The following is a 21,790-nucleotide window of genomic DNA, read 5'->3' as shown; positions in this document are numbered from 1 at the left end:
GTTCAGAGACTCTCCGAGCTGAAGAGATAGCAATAAGAAACAAAACCTTCCAAGAGAACAACTTAATATCTATGGAATTCAACGGCCCAAACAGAGCTTGCTGCAAAACCTTAAGAACAAGGTTAAGGCTCCAAGGAGGAGCAACAGACTAAAACACGTGCCTGATACTGACCAAGGCCTGACAAAAAGATTACACGTCTGGCACGTCCGCCAGATGCTTATGTAGCAAAATAGATAATGCAGAAATTTGACCCTTAAGGGTACTGACTGACAAACCCTTCTCCAGATTTTCCTGAAGAAAGGACAAAATAGCCTTTGGATTCACACTAATAAAAATATTTACGCCATATCTTATGGTAAATCTTTCTAGTAACAGGCTTGCAAGCCTGAATCATGGTCTCAATGACCGACTAAACTAAGCTTAGACAGAACTAAGCGTTCAACCCCCCATCTGAGGACTAAACTGGAGAATACCTATGGATGGAGTTCCCACTCCCGGGATGAAAAGTCTGTCTGCCCAGAAGATCCGCTTCCCAGTTGTCCACTCCTGGAATGTGGATGGCAGATAGACAGCAATTGTGAGCTTTTGCCCACTGAATAATCCGAGCCACCTACTTCATGGCTAAGGAACTCAGAGTTCCTACCTGGTGGTTGATGTAAGCCACTTAGGTTATGTTGTCTAACTGGAACCTGATAAACCGGTCTAAGGACAGCTGAGGCCAAGCCATCAGAGCATTGAAAATTGCTCTTAACTGCAAGATGTTTAATGGGGAGAGCAGACACTTCCCAAGTCCAGAATCCCTGCACTTTTAATGAGTCCCAGACTGCTCCCCAGCCCAGCAGGCTGGCGTCCGTGGTCACAATCATCCAGGAAGATCTTCAAAAGCATGTTCACTGAGACAAATGTTCCTGAGAAAGCCACCACAGGAGAGAGTCTCTTATTAACTGATCTAGATCTATCCTCTGAGACAGATCCGCATGGTCCCCGTTCCATTGACTGAGCATGCATAACTGCAGAGCTCTCAAATGGAATCGAGCAAAGGGAATAATGTCCATGGAAGCATCCATCAGACCAATTACCTCCATACATTGAGCCACTGATGGTCAAACAGTAGACTGTAGAGAGAGGCAAGAGGAAAGAATCTTGAATCTTCTGACCTCTGTCAGAAAAATATTCATTGATAGGGAGTCGATTATTGTCCCTAAGAAAAACTACCCTTGTAGCTGGAACAAGGGAATTCTTTTCCAGGTTCACTTTCCATCTGGGGAACGTAGAAAAGACAACAGGATCTCTGTGTGAGAGTTTACTTGTTGAAAAGATGGCGCCTGAACCAATATGTCATCCAGGTAGGAAGTCATTGCTAAGAGAACCTCCAGAACCTTTGAGAAAATTCTGGGAGCTGTGGCAAGGCCAAACGGAAGATCCACCAACTGAAAGAGTTTGTCCTGAAAGGCGAATCTCAAAAATGTGTAAAGATTCCTGTGACTGGTAACATGAAAGTACACATCCTTCAGGTCTATGGTCATCAATAACTGACCCTCTTGCACTAAAGGAAGAATGGAATGGTTAGTTTCCATCTTGAACAACGGTACTCTAAGATACTTGTTTAGACACTTTGAGGCCCATTTATCAAGTTCCGTATGGAGCTTGTGGGCCTGTGTTCGCCAGAAACAGCAGTTATGAAGGAGCGGTCGACCACTGCTCCATAACCCTGTCCACCTGCTCTGAGCAGGCGGCCAGGAATCGCCAAAATTCAACCTGAACGAGTACAATTGGGTTGATTGATACCTCCCTGCTGGCGGCCCATTGGCCGCGAGTCTGCAGGGGGCGGTGTTGCACCAGCAGCTCTTGTGAGCTGCTGGTGCAATGCTGAATACAGAGAGCGTATTGCTCTCCACATTCAGGGAGGTCTTGCGGACCTGATCCACACTGTCGGATCAGGTCCGCAAGACCTTTGATACATAGGCCCCTTCAGGTCAAGAATAAGTCAGAAAGTTCCCTTTTTTTGGGAACCACAAACAGATTAGAATAAAATCCTAGGCCCTGGTCCCTTACTGGAACTGGAACTACCACTCCCAAGAAGAACAGGTCCTAAACACATTTCAGGAACGCCTCTCTCTTTATCTGAACTGCAGATAATCTTGAGAGAAGGAATTTGCCCCTGGCAGAAAAAGGAATGAACCCTATTTGTATCCGTGAGACATTTTGTCCCTGGAGAAAATCTGTCTCCCACTTGATCCGATTCCTGATCTGAGCCAAACCCTTCATGCTGACTTAAACACAGCTATAGGTTTTTTAACAAGCTTCCCCATGTTCTAAGACTGATTGGAATTCCAAGAAGACTTGGACTGTTCCTGCTTGGAAGAGAAAAGGAAGACTGTCCTTTGAAACTATGAAAGGAACAAATATCAGAAATTATTCATGTCAGACAGGTCCTTACAAGGTCTCACCCTTGTCATTAAATGCCAGAAGCTTGTACTTGGAGGAAACATAAGATTGACCAAGTTTCTTGCCACAACGTCCGGCAGGCTAACACAGCGAAGCTCGATATCTAGGTTCCAAGTCTATAAGACAAGACATCTCACCAAAAAGATGTTGTACTGGACCCAGTGGCACTACTCAATTGCAGTTTCCCATAGAAATTCTGAATGATCAATAAGCCTCCAGCTTCTTGTCTATGGATACATAAAGGAGCAGCTATCCTCCATAGGGATCAAAATTATCTGAGTCATCGTAGAAAAAACCCTTCTACTTAAGGAGCCGTGCACTTAATGGAGTCCGAGACAGGAAAAATCCTGTAAAAGATGGGAGATAGGAAGAAAAGTATCCTAAACTTCCTCTAGTCCTGTGAAAAATCTCCATAGCACATCTCGAGACACTTCAACATAGGGAGGAACATCATAGTAAAGATAAAGTTGCAAAACTTCCAAGGGTTGACAATGACAATTGGTGTCTTCCAAGTAGCAAAAACCTCCTTTAACAATACAGGAGGTCTTAAAGCATACATCTGAAGGTAACGACTTCAGTATCAGACGAAGGAATTTTACTGTCTGAATCTGAGATTTTACTCTCAGAGGCTACCGACGTGAAAGGAAGGACAGCTTGAGTAGCAGCAGATGAAACAGAAACCTTACAATCTGAATCTCTTATGTTCCTTTTGTGTCTTCCCTTAACATAGGAAAAGCAGATAATGCCACAGATACCGTTGAAGATACCTGAGCAGAAATTTCTGCAAGCAAATTAACTCCTCTAGGAGATTAAAAGGAACCACAGGGCACTGCATGTGATGCCATTAAGGCTTGGGACGCTTGAGGAAAAAGCTATGGCATCGCCTGAACAGCATCATCCTAAGAGACATGAGGCTCAGAAAATAAATACATTTTAAAGACCGTTTAATCAGGTGCAACAAATCGCATAGTAACATAATAAGTTATGCAAATCATAGCATATATTTATCCCTGGGAGCAGATCTCTAGCTCCATGAACAAACTAACAGAAAAAAACACAAAATATAAATACTTAAAAAGTAAACAAAAGTTGGATTAGTGTTTCACTAATAAAAACGATAGCCATTTGAATAACTTGTTCTCTATATGCTATAAGAATTTTTTATCACTGAAAAAGTCTCAAAACACACTGACCACAAACAAACCCGCCGCCCAATTCTCGGCCAGTGAAGGAGACGGGGTCACGTGATCAATCCGTCCTCAATGACGGCGCGCATTGTGTACAAAAATAAAACAAGCTAACCAGCCACTTATTGTATAAATAAACAGCTGCATCAATGCGCAGCCATATCACAGCCACTAGCCGCATTAAAACATAATCCTCTGACGGAAGCAGCCACCACTCCGAAGCAAAGAGGAAGATCACAGGACCAGGTTGAGAGAAGCTGTGCCATTTAGCAAAGTGTGCGCTTCCAAACCAGTTCAAAACGAAAGTAAACACACTTTGAGCAGTTTAATATCAAATGACCCACAGAAGTATTGAAGACAACCAAAGAACATTAACATGTTCAATAATAAAAATGAGCCCAAATTAATGAGTTAACCTTTTCATACTCATAAACGAGTTCAACTCAAGTCTCTAGTCACATATATAGAAAGTGACTGCATACTACCTGAATTAAATCCTACTAAGGATTCTTAAAGTTCCAATAATAAAAAGCAGAGAGTTATGTTCTAAAACTCTGAAGTGCAAGTCTCCTCGCCTAGAAGACAAAATGCAAGATGCAGTAGGTTTACTCTGTTCTTTCTTTTTTCTACAGGTCTCTGTGAGGAGTGGCGTCCTCTCATACCATGTAAGCTGTCCTCCTGCCGGGCGGCTAGATGCATCTAGCCGTCCGGCAGGAGGACAGCTTACATGGTATGAGAGGACGCCACTCCTCACAGAGACCTGTAGAAAAAAGAAAGAACAGAGTAAACCTACTCTGGCTTTCTATACCAAGGGCAGCAAACATGTTAGGAAAATGCAGCAAAATAATAAAATCTTGATTGAAGTGAAATAAATCAAATCTTCTTCAGACACCAACTTTTCATCTCCTCCTTGCACCGAAGGCAAAGATAATGACTGGTTTTTGTGGGAAGGGGAGTGATACTTAACAGCTTGGTTGTGGTGCTCTTTGCCTCCTCCTGCTGGCCAGGAGTGATATTCTTACTAGTAATTGATGATGCCGTGGACTCACCATATCTTAGGAAAGAAATTAAACCTAATCCCTATGAAAATAAAAAAGCCCCGCAAAATAAAAACACCCTCTAATCTAATGCTAAACTACCAATAGCCATTAAAATGGCTTTTTGTAGGGCATTGCCCTAAGTTAAACAGCTCTTTTGCAGTTAAAAAAAATTCTAGGCCCCCCTAACAGTAAAACCCACCACCCAACAAATCCCCCAAAATAAATAAACCTAACACTAAAAAACCTAAACTACCCATTGCTTCTAAAGGGACATTTGTATGGGCATTGCCCTTAAAAGGGCATTCAGCTCTTTTACTGCCCTTAATAGGGCATTCAGCTCTTTTAAGAGTGCCTATAACCCTAATCTGAAAAAAAACACAAAATTAAAAAAAAGACTAAATCTAACCCCCAGGTAAGTACTCACTGTTCCTGAAGTCCGGCGGAGAAGGTCCTGTTCCAGACGTTGAAGTATTCTTCCAAGCGGCAACCTCTTCTATCTTCTTCCAGGAACAGGCCGGCACAGAGCGGTGGATGGAACTGAACACGGGTGACCGCAGAACTGAAGACTGGCGACGGTGGAACTGAAGACAGACGACAGTGGAGCCATGGAGCGTGGAGATCCTCTATGTAAGATCACCGCCGCACAGTGAGGACTAAATTCAAGGTACATGTTTAAATATGGGGTACCTTGAATTCCTATTGGCTGATTTGATTCTTCAAATTCAATCAGCCAATAGGATGAGAACTACTGAAATCATTTTGGCTGATTTGAACAGCCAATAGGATTTCAGTAGCTCTCATTCTATTGGTTGATTTGAATTTGAAGACTCAAATCAGCCAATAGAAATTTAAGGTACCCCATATTTAAATGCGTACCTTGAATTTAATCCTCAGTGTGCGGCGGTGATCGTACGAAGAGGATCGCCACACTCCATGGCTCCGCGGTCTTCAGTTCCGCGGTCACCGGTCTTCAGTCCCGCCCTCTGCTCTACGCTGACTTGTTCCTGGAAGAAGATAGAAGAGGTCGCCGCTTGGAATAAGATGTCGTCACTTGTAAGAAGACTTCACCGCCTGGAACAGGACCTTCTCCGCCAGACTTCAGGAACTGTGAGTACCTACCTGGGGGCTAGATTTAGGCTTTTTTTATTTTTTGGGGGTTTGTTTTTTTTAGATTAAGGTTATGGGCACTTTTAAAAGAGCTGAATGCCCTTTTAAGGGCAGTAAAAGTGCTTAATGCCTCTTTAAGGGCAATGCCTATATGAATGCCCCTTTAGGGGCAATGGGTAGTTTAGGTTTTTTAGTGTTAGGTTTATTTATTTTGGGGGGTTTGGTGGGTGGTGGGTTTTACTGTTAGAGGAAGCTTAGAATTATTTTTAACTGCAAAAGAGCTGTTTAATTTAGAGCAATGCCCTACAAAAAGCCCTTTTTGAGGGCTATTGGTAGTTAAGCATTAGATTAGGGGGTGTTTTTATTTTGAGGGCTTTTTTATTTTCATAGGGATTAGGTTTAATTTTTTTTTGGATAATTTTGTTCATTATTTTCTGTAATGTTAGAATTTTTTATTTTTTGTAATCTTATATGAATTTAATCTTATTTTTTTGTTTTTTAATTTTAACGAATGTTAGTTTTTATTTTAATTGTTTGTAACTTACTATTTTTTAATTTAGGTAATGGGGTTAATTTAGGGGGTGTTAGGTTAGGGGGTGATAGGTTAGGGGGCTTAGTAATTTAATTAGTTATTTGCGTTGTGTGGTTGTGGCAGTTTAGGGGTTAATAGTTTTATTAGGATTATTGCGTTGTGTGGGGATGGCAGATTAGGGGTTAATAGGTTAATTAAGTTTATTGCGTTTGTGTGGGATGGTAGTTTAGAGGTTAATAGTTTTATTAGGATTATTGCGTTGTGTGGGGATGGTAGATTAGGGGTAATAGATTTATAAGGTTTGTTGCGATATGGGTTAATAGTGGATTAGGGGTTAATAGTTTTAATAGGTACTTTGCAATGTGGGTTAATGGCAGATTAGGGGTTAATACTTTTACTAGGTAGATCGCAATGTGGGTTAATGGCAGATTATGGGTTAATAGTTTAATTAGGCATATTGCGTTGTGAGGGGTTGTTGGTTTCGTGGTTAATACTTTTATTATTAGTTCCGATGTGGGTTTGATGGCAGATATAGGGGTTTTACGTGTCGGGTTTATTTTTGGGAGGCGTGTTAGACTCTTATGGGAGATTTGTTATTTTTTTTTATTTTCTTAGGCGCCAGCAATTTCTAAAGTGCCGTAAATTACTGACGACTCCAGAAATTTGTATTTATGCTCATTTCTGGACATAGCTAGTTTATCCGATTTACGGCACTTAATGAACTGCTGGCAGGGTTTATTGGATACCCCGATGTGCGAGGTGAAATTACGTGCGGCGCGTGTTTCAGCACTAGTGATGTCGCGAACCTAAAATTTTCGGTTTGCGAACCGCGGACTCGAACTTCCGGTATTGTTCGCGAACGTGCGAACCGTGCGAACCGCGCGAACCGCCATTGAATTCAATAGGCAGGCGAACTTTAAAACCTACAAGGACTCTTTCTGGCCACAATAGTGATGGAAAAGTTGTTTCAAGGGTCCTAACACCTGGACTGTTGCATGCTGGAGGGGGATCCCTGGCAAAACTCCCATGGAAAATTACATAGTTGATGCAGAGTCTGCTTTTAAGCCATAATGGGTCTAAATCAACTAACATTCCCAAAGTGGCTGTCTCAAAACATCCCGGACAGAAGATAGATTGATAGTGATAGATAGGATAGATAGATATACATAGACTGATAGTTAGATAGAATCGATAGAAGAGAAATAGATATATTTGTTAGATATATAATTACCCTAATAAATTCTAATAATCAAACATGCGTTCTTGGACCCAACTAGCTTGTGTCAATTAGTACTTTTCTTAGCACTTTAATCCCTGTCCCCCCCCCTATCGTGGGAGTTCTATATGGCCTGCCAGATTACCCTGAAAAATTATAATAATAAGACATGTGGTCTGCTACCTATTTTAACGAGGTTGTGTTTTAAGTACTACCATTCTTAGCACTTTAATCTCTGTAACTCCCCCTATTTGGTGAGGTCTATACGGCCTGGATGATTACCCATACAAAATATAATAATAAGACATCTGCTCTTGGTCTGCGACCCATGGTAACTATGTTGTGTTAATTAGTAATGTCCTTCGCATTTTAATAGCTGTTACTCATACTCACCCTATCGGTGGAGGTCTATATGGCCTGCATGATTACCCTTACAAAATATAACAACCAAACATATGTTCTGGGACCCATGGTAAGTAGGTTGTGTTATGTAGTACTGTTCTTTGCATTTTCATACCTGTTACAACACCAAATGGTGGCAGGTCTATCTGTCCTTCATGATTAGCTGCACCCAAACCCAAAAAAAAGCCGAGTGGTCTTAGACTAACACCCATGGCTAACTCTGTTGTTTCAATTAGTACTATTCTTAGCACTTTCATCCCTGTTACGGACGGTCTATATGGCCATCATGATTAGCCGAACAAAATACTACAATCCAACCTTTGCTCAGTCTTCATAGGCCCTTCATTGTCTGTATTTTGATAGTACAGTTCTTATTATTTTTATAGCTGATACAACACCGAATGTTGTCAGCTCTATATGGCCTGCATGATTAGCTGCACCCAATACAAAAATAAATCCAAGCGGTCTTGGATTAACACCCATGGCTAACTCTGTTGTTTCAAGTAGTACTATTCTTAGCACTTTCATCTCATCATCCCTGTTACTTCCAGGCAGTGATGTGCAGTCACTAGAGGCAGGTGAGGCAGTGCTTCACCTCTCATATGGGCAAAAATATATATTTTTTATTGGCTTTTTTTTTTTTTTTTTTTTTTTTAAATTGCAATTTTTTTCCCCCAGCATTTTTTTTTCACAGCTACATCTTGTGCAATGGAGAGGCACAAGCAGGTCTGCCCACCATTACACAACATGCTGCGCCACCTACTGGATGAAAGTGGTTAAGATCATTGCATGGCCCATAACTGCTTATTTGAGGCAGTCCTATTTGGGCTGAACCAATCCAGTGAGAGGCATTAGTAAGTGAAACTTAGGGTTGGGGCTGGATATTTAATTATATAAAACAAAACAAAAACGGAAAAAAATACTTTAATTTATTTTGTTGCTGTCCTGTAAAGCTGTAAGCTTTTATTCAATAAAAAAAGAAAGTTCTGTTCTTCCCCTCCAAGTGCAGTGGAATGTTCCACTGTCACTTCCTTACAGACTACAGGGCAGGAAGAGATGCAGAGAGAGCAATGTTTTAGACACATTTTATTAAAGTATGTTCTGCAACCTTAGATTTTACTGAAAGGGATTCTGTTAGTGAAAATTATAATTTAATGAATGTGGTCTAGTGTTTTTTTGTTTTTTTTACTCTTTTACAGCAGTTTAAGGATCGTTTTTGTATTTTGTTTACTCAAACTTTACACCCAGCAGCTTGCCTCTGTACTGCACACTAATTCATATCTCACTTTCTGAACTCTCTGTAGCACTGCTGTTTGTATGGATGAGTTGTTATTTGACCAGAGTAAGCTAGACCAACAGCATGGTAATGTAAAATGAAACCAAGCAATTTAGAATGATTATAGCAAATATTCTCCATGGCTCCTGTAGCTAAAGTATTTCATGTAATCCAGTGATTCCTTAGGTGTATGTTGGACAACCCTGATGTAGACAACAAATAATAATTTATTAATGCTCCCATTCATATGTGCTGTTCTGTTTCAGATATTTATTTGTGACTGTGTGTGTGTCTCTCTCTCTCTATATCTATCCATCTCTCTCCTTATGTGCTGTTCTCCCCCCCATGGTCTCTTTCTCTCTCTGTCTCTCTTCCTCTGACTCTCTCATCCCTTATGTGTCTCTCTAACCCTCTGTGTGTGATTGTGTCTCTCTTTCTCTAACTCTCTGTGTGTGATTGTGTCTCTCTCTTTCTTTCTCTCTCTCTCTAACCCTCTGTGTGTGAGTGTGTGTCTCTCTCTCTAACCCTCTGTGTGTGATTGTGTCTCCCTCTCTCTTTCTCTCTCTCTAACCCTTTGTGTGTGATTATCTCTCTCTCTCTCTCTCTCTCTCTCTCACCCTCTGTATATGATGGTGTCTCTCTCTCTTTCTCTCTCTCTAACCCTCTGTGTGTGATTGTGTCTCTCTTTCTCTCTCTCTCTAACCCTCTGTGTGTGATTGTGTCTCTCTTTCTCTAACCCTCTGTGTGTGATTGTGTCTCTCTCTCTTTCTCTCTCTCTAACCCTCTGTGTGTGATTGTGTCTCTCTCTCTTTCTAACCCTCTGTATATGATTGTGTCTCTTTCTCTCTCTCTCTAACCCTCTGTGTGTGATTGTGTCTCTCTCTCTCTCTCTCTCTCTCTCTCTCTCTCTCTAACCCTTTGTGTGTGATTGTGTCTCTCTCTCTTTCTCTCTCTCTCTAACCCTCTGTGTGTGATTGTGTCTCTCTCTCTTTCTCTCTAACCCTCTGTGTGTCTTTCCCCCGTCTCTCTCTCCCTCTCCCCCCGAGTGCTTTTCTGTGTTTCTATCTACCTTTTATTTATTTACTTAATGAATTGGTAGTGCCATCTGATGGTGTGGCTTTATTTAAAGGGGTGGGGTCAAGTGCCCCACCATCTTTAAATTTCACCAGCCGCCACTGGATCAAGACATTTTTATATTTACTGAATAATGAAAGAATCTACAAGCATAATTTGCAGCATTAAAGTAAAAAGTATGTTTTAAACATATTTTAATGGGCATGGATTTATAGATCTCATAATCAGAGCAAGCATTTTGTTATCTGGCAAGAGTTTCTGTTACAATCCTTTAGACTAAAATCAGATGTTTAATAAGTTGACCAGTTTTCCAAGACACCATTTAAAGGGACATGAAACCCATATGTTTTCTTTCATGATTTAGAAAGAGCATGCAATTTTAAATAACTTTCCAATTTACATCTAATATCTAATTTTCTTCATTCTTTTGATATTCTTTGTTGAAAATCATATCTAAATATGCTCAGTAGCTGTTGATTGGTGGCTGCACATAGATACCTCATGTGATTGGCTCACTCATATGCATTGCTATTTCTTCAACAAAGGATATCTAAAGAATGAAGGCGTATCCTAGCCACTGCCTCTCCAGCCTCTGACGTCAATGCACGTCACTGCTTCCAGGACTCTCGGTGGTGGTGGTCTACATGATATGTTAAGATCATCAACAATAAAGATGTTTTTTAATTTTAATTAGTAACTATACTGTGACAAAAAATTAGGATTGGTGTAAATAGTTGGCAAGACGGCCTGGCACAAAAGGATGGCAGGCAGGAGGGAGATGCAATTCAAGGACACTAGGAGACTGATTACTGACAGTCTAAACAGTGATGATTGACAATTTTTGCAATACTGTTAACAGAAATATGATTGCTGACAACAATTGGCTAGGTGGGGGCCTGGCTCACAGCAGGCTGCAAGGCAGGAGGAAAGTGCGTTTCAATGGCACCAGCAAACTGACGATTCAAATCACAGCAACTATTACCAAAAATTTTAATTTTTAATTATTAGAATACTGTCACAACAAATATGATTGGTGTAAATATTTTTTAAGTAGGCCTGGCACACAGGCTTGGAAGGCTGTAGAAAAGTGCAATTCAAAGGCACGAGCAAACTGAGGGTTAAGATCAACACTAAAAAAATTTTTTATTTAAATTAATAACTATACTGTCTGACTGTGACAACAATTATGATTGGTGTAAATAGTTGGCTAGACGGCCTGGCACAAAAGGCTGGCAGTGGCAGGCAGGAGGTAAATGAAATTCAATGGCCCTAGGAGACTGAATATTTGCAGTCCAAAAAATTATGTTTTTTTTTTTTTTTATTACTGTTACAAGAATTGTGATTGGTGCCACTAATTGGCTACTTGGGCATGGCAGACAGGCTGGCAGATATGAGTCGTGGATGGTAGGTAGGGCAGTAATTTAACACAGTATGCAGTGTAAGTGACAAAAACACAGGACTGATAGAAAATTAAGTTACATTACACTAGCAAAATATTTTAAAATTTTAGATTTTAATATTAAAATTATGTTAAGAAGTGCAATGCACATATGACTCTATGAGTGGTCGCACTGGCTGGCTGCTACGTAGGGCAGCAATTATAACAACAGTATGCTGTGTAAGTCAGATAGACAGTTAGACACAGGCCCGATAGAAAATACAATTAGATTACACTAGCATAATGATTTAAAGACTTTTTTTTGGAAATTTTAAGAAAAAGGTTAAGCACATACATATGAGTCGTGGCTGATAGCCTTGGAAGGGCAGCTATTAAAAACAGTAGGCTATGTATGTCGGATGCACACACGCCTGATAGAAAATACTATTAGATTACACTAGAAAAATGATTGAAATAATTTTTTTGGGGGGGAAATTAAAAAAAGGTTAAACACATATGAGTCGTGGCTCATAGACTAGGGAGGGCAGCAAGTAAACACAGTAGGCTCTCTATGTCAGCAAAACACACAGGCCGGATAGAAAATTAGATTTGATTACACTAGCAAACAAATTTAAACTTTTTTTTTTATATATTAAAATTAAGGTTAAAGAAAAATAGATATGAGTGCTGGGTGGCTGCCTGGCACAGACCAATTAACCAAAAGAAAAAAAAAGAGGTATATTAATGCTGAGTGAGCCTGACAGACACAGGCATGATAGTAAATGTAATTAGATTACACTAGAAAAATATTTTTTTGTGTTTTTTTTTTAAATAAAAATAATGTTATAATCGGATATTAACACTGGTGGCTGCTGGCTGGCACAGAGCAATGAACCAGAGTATATGCTGTGTGACACTGGCCTGATAGAAAATGAAAAAAAATTACACTAGAAAAATAATTATATTTTTGGGTTAGTTAAATTTAAACTAATGTTGTTAGGGAGATATCAGTGGTGGCAGTAGTCACAGCATATGCTGTGAGCCTTAAACACACAGCTGAAAGCCAGGCAAATGCTAATAAAAAACAAACAAACAAACAAAAAAAACGGCACGAAATATAGCCCTAAAAAGGGCTTTTTGGGATGCTGTGCTTGCCGCAGAGATGAGTGGAGTCCTTCTGGACTGTAAATACACTAGCCTAGCTATGTTTTTCCTATTAATGTCAGGAGCAAAAACACAACACGTCCTCTCATTAAAAAAGCAAGGTCGTTATGAGTCTAAAATGGCAGATTCCTAGTAGCTGGGAGTGTCTGTGAGGGAGTGTCTGATGTTGATTGGCTCTAATGTGTCAGGCGGCTGTGACATAAAGGGTCAAAGTTTCCACAATGATGACACATAGGGGCGGATCGAACATCGCCATGTGTTCGCCCACAAACGCGAACGCGAACAACCTATGTTCGCTGTGAACCGTTCGCGGGCGAACAGTTTGGGACATCACTATTCAGCACTTGCGCTGAAGCCTGTGCCCTATATGTATATATAATCTCTTATGATTGTACAAGCGGTATGTAAATAATTTCAGTGACAAACCCAAAGTTTGTGAAAAAGTTAACTATTTTTTTATAGGTTCGCATTTGGTGGCATGGTACCATAGGTTGTCAAAAAATATATATATATATATTAAAAAAAGCAAGTCTCTATTTCTGTTTAAATGGACTAATAGCAAAAATTCAAAAAAATATTCGGTATTTAAGGCAAGTTTTTTTTTTTTTTTAATTCCTGGTAGCAAAGGGGTTAAATAGATAATGTATTTTTAATTCATGTATTTTTGATCAAAATAATCTATTATGCATTTTCAAATGTTACCATTTTAGAAAGCATAGCAATACTATCTTTATAATCTGGGTATAATCTACTTTTTGGAAATGTATTCAACTAATTTAGTAACATTTTTGTGACAGAAGCATGTTACAGATTTCTGAACTTAAAAGATAACGCAGAAAGATATCTGAATAATTTCATTTTTCATTTTACAGCAGAATTTTACTGATTCATAGTGTGATCTGGAGAAAAGACCTTAAATAGTGTGTCACACTCTCTCTTATATTGTGATGGGATCTGCCAGTACCAGACATGCACATGTGAAACTCATCCACAAACTAAAATATAAAGATAACGAACAACACAAAGCTGCCATTGGCATTCATTAACGGAACAAACAAAAAAGTTTTATAGCCGCTCTGGTCAAAGTACAGACTATGGGACAGATTGCTATTAGTTTGTGCAATAAAATATTTATAACACTAAAACAAAAGTAACAACAATATTCCAAATGGAAACTTCATAGAAAGTCAGTAATTAAAGAGGAATAAAACACAGTTTTATTTCATGATTTAGATCGAGTGAGCAATTTTAAAAACAAAACTGTCCAATGTACTTCTATTAACTAATTTGCTTTGTTCTCTTGTTATCTTTTGTTAAAAAGTATACCCAAGTAGGCTCAGGAGCAGTAATTCACTACTGGGAGCTAGCTGCTGATTGGTGGCAGCACATATATGCCTCTTGTATTGGCTCACACAATGTATTCAGCTAGCTCCTAGTAGTGTATCACTGCACCTTCAACAAAGGATAACAAAAGAAAAAAAAAGAAAATGTAATAATAGAAGAAAATTGGAAAGTTGTTTAAAATTGTAGGATCTGTATTATTCAGGAACAAAAAATGTTATGTTTTATGTCCCACATTCAACTCAATAGTGAAATGAACAATAGTGTAAGGGACATAATTCCCATATGATAAATCACTTGAAAGCAATGCAGAATAACTGTTAAAAGCTGACTACAAAGTATCACATGCACATTTCTATTTCTAAAAGAAAGATATTTTTCCCTCAAAATGTGTTCAGCTCACCCGAGTAAGCGCTCTGTGATCAGTTATTCTTTATTGTAATCTGCATGGTAGAAACAAAAACCAAACCACAAGCAGCCAATCTGCATCATCAGTATCGAGTTCACACTTTGCTTTACTGTGATCTTGTGAGATTTCACAATATTTGTGTTATAACTTCCTCAAACTGAGGAGAGAAAGATGCAAACTCCCTTGCTAGTCTCAGGACAAGCATCCTGATTGGCTGCTTAAAATCCCTTTACAGTAAGATATGGCTGATAAGACAATTCTGATGTTCTGGTGATATTTTCTGGTCAGTTTTTTACAGATATGCTGCATCACTTTTAAGTGTTTCAACTTTTAGGATAACATGTCCCTATAAGTAAAATGCTTAGTAAAACTATCACTGTCTTAGTGATCACTTGTGGAGCATATTTATGTATACCTCATGCACTTGCAGTTACAATTTGCAACTAATAAAACAGCTGGTGTTAGCTCATATGATTACCGACATGCACACTGAGGATCAGCAAGCTATGAATGCAAGTGCACACAGCATATATAAGTATGCTTCACAAGACATGCACAGTAAAAGAGATAACTAAAGCAGTGATGTTTACTATTAAAATATTAAATGTGAATTATGATTAAGTCCCATTTAGGCAAAAATGTCTCCTACAAAAAAAAAAAATCAGTCAGTCTAAGCAGGAGTATTTTTGAGACTAAAAGGGCCCTGTAGTGTCAAATTTGTTTTGCATTATACCAGATGGAGAGTGTTAAATGACTGCTTTTGCCGAATGAAACCACAACTCATTGTTCTTAAGACCATGTAAATTTAAATTGGATGAGCCTGTGAGAAGAACAGACTTGTTTATCTTATATTTCTCTTTTTATACACAAAGGTCATAATGGGCGGTAAATGAGAAAAAAAATGTTATTTTAGTTGCAAGAATAAACCTAAAGGAGCAAATTTCAATATATCATATTATGCAGCTGTTATGTCATTGGGAACACATTAAACAAATAAAAGGAATAAATAAAAGGATACAAAACACTTTGTGGTTGTTACTTTATCAGTTTATAACTAAATGGCCCCAGCAGAAATAAATTATATAAGAACATGCATTTAAACCTATATAGTAGGTAAAACTACATTACAACATGATAGCCAATTACTTTATAGAAACTAAAATAACTTCTTTAACATTTAACAACTAATATAAATGTTAAAGAAATCTGCATATTATTCTCATATGTGTTTTTTTTTATTTATTTTTTTTAAATAATTTTATTGAAACAAAAATGGGTACAATTTATGAACAGAGAAAACATCGTATTGCAATCATATAGAAATAATTATGGGTATGATCCCCTCTTATTCTAACAATATGATTCAAACATAATAAAGTTTAGTACCCAAGTTGTATTTTCCAAAGCTATAAATCCCTTTACCTTAACCCTCAATTATGAGAGAAAAAGGGTATCCATTCATTCACAGGACATAAAGAAAAAAAAAGAAAAAAAAAATGGGTAGAGCTTAGAAACAGAGAAAACGTATTGAAATCTTATAGAAATAATTACAGATATAATTCCCTCTTATTCAAACAATAGAATTCAAACATAATATAATCTGGTACCCAAATTATCTCTTCCAAACCTATAGATCCCTCTACCTTAATCCTCAATTACAAAAGATAGGGGGGGACCAATTCAAAAAAAAAAAAAAAAAAAAAGGAAAGGAAAAAAAAATGGGGGAGAACACAACCAAGCCCTATTTCTCTCTCTTATCTCTCGCCAACCCCCCGCCTTTCCTACGTGCTCTTCCCTTCCCCCCTGATGCTTCAGCCACATTCAATACCATTCGGTAGGAAAAACCCCAGATAAGATCAGGGTTTCAAAATAATCTGATCTTCGAAAATTATTGACAAGGGAAAATTGAATATCTCGTGGGTAAGATAATATAACTCTTAGCCATTTAAAAAAAAGGTTTAATCTTTTTCTTTTGTAAAGCAGAGATACTCATTTGTTCAAAGATTATTTGGGAGTATATTGAATTTATGAAACATGAGAATGAGGGAGTCTTTTTGCTTTTCCAATTTTTTAATATTAAATTGCGGCCCAACATGATCGCCATGTTAATAAGATTAACATTGTCTCTGTTAGTTTCTGAGGTAAAGAGAAAGAATATGTGCTTAGAATTAATTTTTATCCTATTATCTAGACCATTGTTAAGCCAAAATTCTACTTTGGTCCAGAACTGCATAATTTTGGGACAATCCCAGAAACAATGTATTATATTTGCCATAGAGTTATTGCATCTAGGGCATGTATTGAAGGAATTCGTATTCCATTTAGACATTTTCATTGGTGTAAGATAAGCATTATTAAGTAGCTTTATATGGGATTCTTTCCAGGATATAGAAATAGTAGCGCTCTTAAACCATTTAAAACTTACATTCAATGTGTCTAAAGAGATATCCGGGTAGGAGGTATTCCATTTCTCACAGAGACTATTAACTATTAACTGGCCTTGCTTAGCTAACATAATTTAATATAATAGGGCAATACTATGTTTGCCTGTTTTATAAGTCATTAGATATTTTTCAATTTGCCCCCATCCTTCACTTTCAAGATCTGATGTTTTACTTTCTGCTATAAAATGTCTAATCTGGAGATAAGCAAAAAAATTTTTGTTTGAAAGAGAAAATTCTTTAACAATGTCTTCAAAAGTTCTCATCTGAAGGTGGTTATTTAGGCATTGATAGACATATATTAGACCTTTTTGCGCCCAAAACATTATAAACTTCATGGGATAAACCAGGAATAAATTTTGGATTACCTCGTATTGGAAGATGTGGGGATATCTCAGACTTAAGTTCAAGTAGTTTATTTAATTTTTGCCATGCTTCTATAGTGTTCCGTATTAGTATCATCTTTTTAATATCGTATGGCAACTGTGCTATTGGGCAGTGTAACAGGGCTTTCAATATGTATGGTGCGCACAATTGTTCTTCTATACCACAATGTGTAAGGTGGTTGGCTTCTGTTAGCCAATCAAATGCGAAGCGAGCGAGTATAGCTATATTGTACTTTTTAATGTCAGGGAGAGATAGACCACCTTCTTCGGGCCTAAGTACTAATTTTGTTATAGATAGCATATGTCTCTTATTATTCCATAAGAAGTTACTACACTCTCTATTGAATCTTTTTATATCTTGACTCTTAATAAATAGTGGTAGGTTTTGCATTATGTACATTAATTGAGGGAACAATATAGTTTTTATAATCATCACCTTGGCAGAAAGGGAAATGGGAAAGACCATCCATCGTTGTAATTTCTCAGAGGCTTTTTTAAAAAAGATAAAGAAATTTAATTTGTACCAGTGGTTTGGGTCGGCATGAAAATTTAACCCTAGGTAGTTAATACTAGCGGACTCTTGAAATGGATGTTCTTGGATACTTTTTTTGGTCTTGCGTAACCAGAGAATTTCGGACTTGCTAGCATTAATTTTGTACCCTGAGATAGAACCAAACTTATCAATAATATTTAATGCCTGTGGTATATTTCTCTTTGTATTTCTTACAAATAGTAGCAGATCATCTGCATATAAAGATAAAACTAATTTTTCTTGCCCTAACCTAATACCGAGTAGCTCTTGCCATAATATAATAGCCAGGGGTTCTATCACCAGATTAAACAGTAGCAGGGAGAGTGGGCATCCCTGTCTCGTTCCCCTGTATAGAGTTAGATTTGCAGTATGACTACCATTGACTAAAATACTAGATCGTGGGTGGTCATATAGAATTTTAATAAATTGTGGAAAATGTCCTGAAAAAACAAAAAAAATTAACGCAGAGAACAGATGGTCCCAGACCACAGAATCAAATGCCTTTTCGGCATCAATTGTAATTAATGCAAAATCCTGGTTGTCTGTTTTCCTATCCACAGTTTTGTTCCAAAAATGTTCTAGTACTAAGGCTACTTTCCGACTATTTTTGATGGAAGATCTTTGATACATAAAGCCTGTTTGATCAGCATGAATAATGGGGTCCAGACAAGATTTCAGTCGGTTCGCAACAATATGTGTTAATAACTTATAATCGACATTGAGTAATGAAATAGGTCTATATGACTTAGGATCTAATGGGTTTTTCCCTTTTTTCAAAATCAATGAAATGATGGACTCGGAAAAATATTTAGACATATTTAGACCATCGATATAATATCGGTTGTACAATAAAACTAAACTATCTACTATCTCTGTTCTAAGTATTTTGTACATTTCAGCAGGTATCTGATCCGGACCTTGCGATTTATTAGACTTAGCATTGTTTATGGCTTCCAATACTTCCTCTTTTGTTATAGGTCTATTAAGAGCGCTAACTGACTCCTGCGCAATCTTAGGTAATATTATCTTATGCCAGAAATTATTCTTATTCTCAATATTTATTTCTTTTGCTGAATATAGATTTTGATAAAATTCTAAAAAAACTTTTTTGATTTTAGTCTGGTCTGTGACTCTATTTGGCCCGTCATTAATTGATTCTATTATGTTGGATTTTGTCCTGGCTTTATCTAACCTGGATAAAAATGTAGCCGACTTCCCGAATTGGCCTTTATATTTAGTGCTTAATTTAAGTTCTTCCCATGAGACCTTTTTTTAATGAAAATATCCCTTTCTGCTTTAGCTATTCTATATTTATCTCTAGAATGTTTAGAGGGGTTATTGATATATTTACATATGCATTGTGAACTTGTTTAGATACCTGGATTTCCCTTTCTTGTAACTTCCTTTTTTTTTAAAGACATATAGGCTTTAATATGTCCTCTAAGATAGGCCTTCGCGGCTTCCCAGAATATTTCTATTTTCCCACGGTATGCTATATTTAGAGTTTCCTATTCTCTCCACTTATATTTTAACCAATTACCAAATTCTAAATTATCTACTAGAAATTTTTGGAAGAAAAAGTTATTCCTTTCACTACTCTGGGTTGATTGTAACTGAAGATCTAGGGAGACAATTGTATGATCTGATATCAGAATATCAAATATCTCTGCCTTAACTTCTAATTTAATTAGTGAGCTCGATATCAAAAAGAAATCTATCCGTGAGAAGGAGCCGTGGCTTTTAGAGTCACAGGTGAAGGACCTCGTATCAGGGTACTGCAGACGCCAAATATCATGGAGCTTTAAGTTTTTGCAAACTTGTTTAAAGATTTTTGCTTTCTGCTTGGAGAAGGGTGAAATTTTGGGCGAGAATTTATCTAGCATTTCTATAGGTATTACATTGAAATCACCCGCTAAAATTATATTTTGTCCAAGGAATTTGGTTAGCATAAAAACTAGGTTGTTCCAAAAACTAGGCTCCGTATTGTTGGGACCATAAACATTACAGATCACCAGTCTGAGGCTGTTCACCTGTATCTCCAAAACTGCCCATCTAGCCATTTATCAAGATGGCAACTCCTTTTTTCCTTCTAGAGCATGGGGTGGCTATTACCTCCCCAACCCACTTACTTTTAAGTTTAACAATTTCCTCCGCTTTAAAGTGTGTTTCTTGTAGTAGGTCTATATCAGGATTATGTTTACCCAATTGATTAATTATTATTTTCCTTTTAATTGGAGAGGTGATACCCCCCACATTCCACGATAGACATCTAATATTCCCTTTCATTTATAATGCATTTGTTGTCTATTGGGGAAGGGAAAAAAAAAAGCGCCCCCATAACCATACAAGCAATTAAAAATAACAACAAAACAACAAAAAATTTCCAGCTGAAGCAAAACAAGATCTACTAGATCTTTTAACATGTATCTCAGCTTAATAGACAGCCTATATATCCTAAGTGCATTAAACAAGTTTCCCCTTTCTAACAGATATATTAGCATAGTCATTCTCAGAGTAGATTACCTACTATAAATTCCGTAATTTTTCATGTGAGTGATATCTTGTATTTTTTTAAATAAGCTTTAGCTTCTTCTAAATTGTCTAGTCTAGCTATGCCCTCCTTCTCTTCTATGACAATTTTAGCAGGATACAGTAGTTTGGCTAAAAAGCCCTCTTGTATCAGCCTAGAACAGAAGGGTGCCATTTCTTTTCTCCTAAAAGCTGTATCTGCTGAGTAATCTTGAAATAGTAAGATTTTATTTTCTCCAATATGAAAATCTCCAGCTTTTCTATATGCTCTAAGAATATTTGTTTTGTCTTGGAAGTTCAAAAACTTTATCAAAATTGGTCTCTGGGCATTTTTCCCATTGCCTCTACGTCTAGGTGGTCCCAATCTGTGCGCTCTTTCTACCAGTATTGGCACCTGCACATATTCTATACCTAGGGCCTGAGGGAGAGTTATTGATGCAAACTGTAAAAGATTCTTATATTGATCTGACTCCGGTAAGCCTATTATTTTTAGATTATTCCGCCGAGAGCGGTCTTCTAAGTCATCTATCCTGGCAGTCAAAATCATATTCTTCTTTTCCAAATCTGATATTCTTTGCGAATAATTATTACATGTGTCTTCTACTGTAGATACTCTATCTTCTACTTCTGTGAGTCTATTGGCAAATACTTTAAGTTCTGATGATAGGCCAGACAATTGATTTTTAAGGGAATTCAAATTGGGCCAAAAAAATGTCACTCAGCTGAGTGATTAATGGTTGTAGGTCTGCTTTCACATTTATACCTTTGCTAGTATTTTCCATCATTGCATCCGATGTGCGTAGCTTCCTGTCTTTAATTTTGGGCGGCATGATCTGTGAAAATGTGATGTGTGGGATGAGGAATCTTTCCATATATTCCTCGTGATTGTGATGGAAGACAGAAAACTAGCCGAAAGGATATAAGCTAGAGACAGTACATAGTGTGCTTAAGGGGAGAAAACCCCCATGGTGAAATATGAGTGAATCTTGGAAGGGGGGAGAAAAAAAAAACAGTGAAATAAAATGTGGACTAGTGTGATGTAAACTTAGTGAGTTTAAATGATCATGCCTAAATCACCTACTTTCTGCTACAGAAAAAGTACAGGAAGATGTTATATCACTTTCGCTTTGGTTTATGGTCCTTGGTTACCAACAGACCCTTGGGTAATAAGAGATTATATAATATTAAGTTCAACCAGTTTCCTCAGATTAACCCTAAAAAGGCTACAATTGTGAGGAGTATTTAATAGCCGTTTACCAATATTATCCTTTTAAAAAATATAGAGAGAATAATTCAGGGCATATACCAAGATTCGGTAAGTTTTAAT

General features: G+C 37.6%; 1 protein-coding gene across 1 annotated transcript in view; it reads right to left on the bottom strand.

Moving 5' to 3' along the window:
* The window catches only part of LOC128641642 (uncharacterized), a 108,607-nt gene extending 87,314 nt beyond the window's left edge, over positions 1-21,293 (bottom strand). Inside the window, exon 1 of the mRNA XM_053694178.1 lies at positions 21,227-21,293. Coding sequence (XP_053550153.1) covers positions 21,227-21,293 — 67 coding nt within the window. The remainder of the gene's footprint in view (positions 1-21,226) is intronic.
* Positions 21,294-21,790: the final 497 nt, after the last annotated feature.

Source organism: Bombina bombina, chromosome 11, assembly GCF_027579735.1.
Source record: "Bombina bombina isolate aBomBom1 chromosome 11, aBomBom1.pri, whole genome shotgun sequence".
Lineage (NCBI taxonomy): Eukaryota > Metazoa > Chordata > Amphibia > Anura > Bombinatoridae > Bombina > Bombina bombina.
The sequence above is the reverse complement of the archived record's forward strand: the minus strand, read 5'-3'. Positions and strand labels throughout refer to the sequence as shown.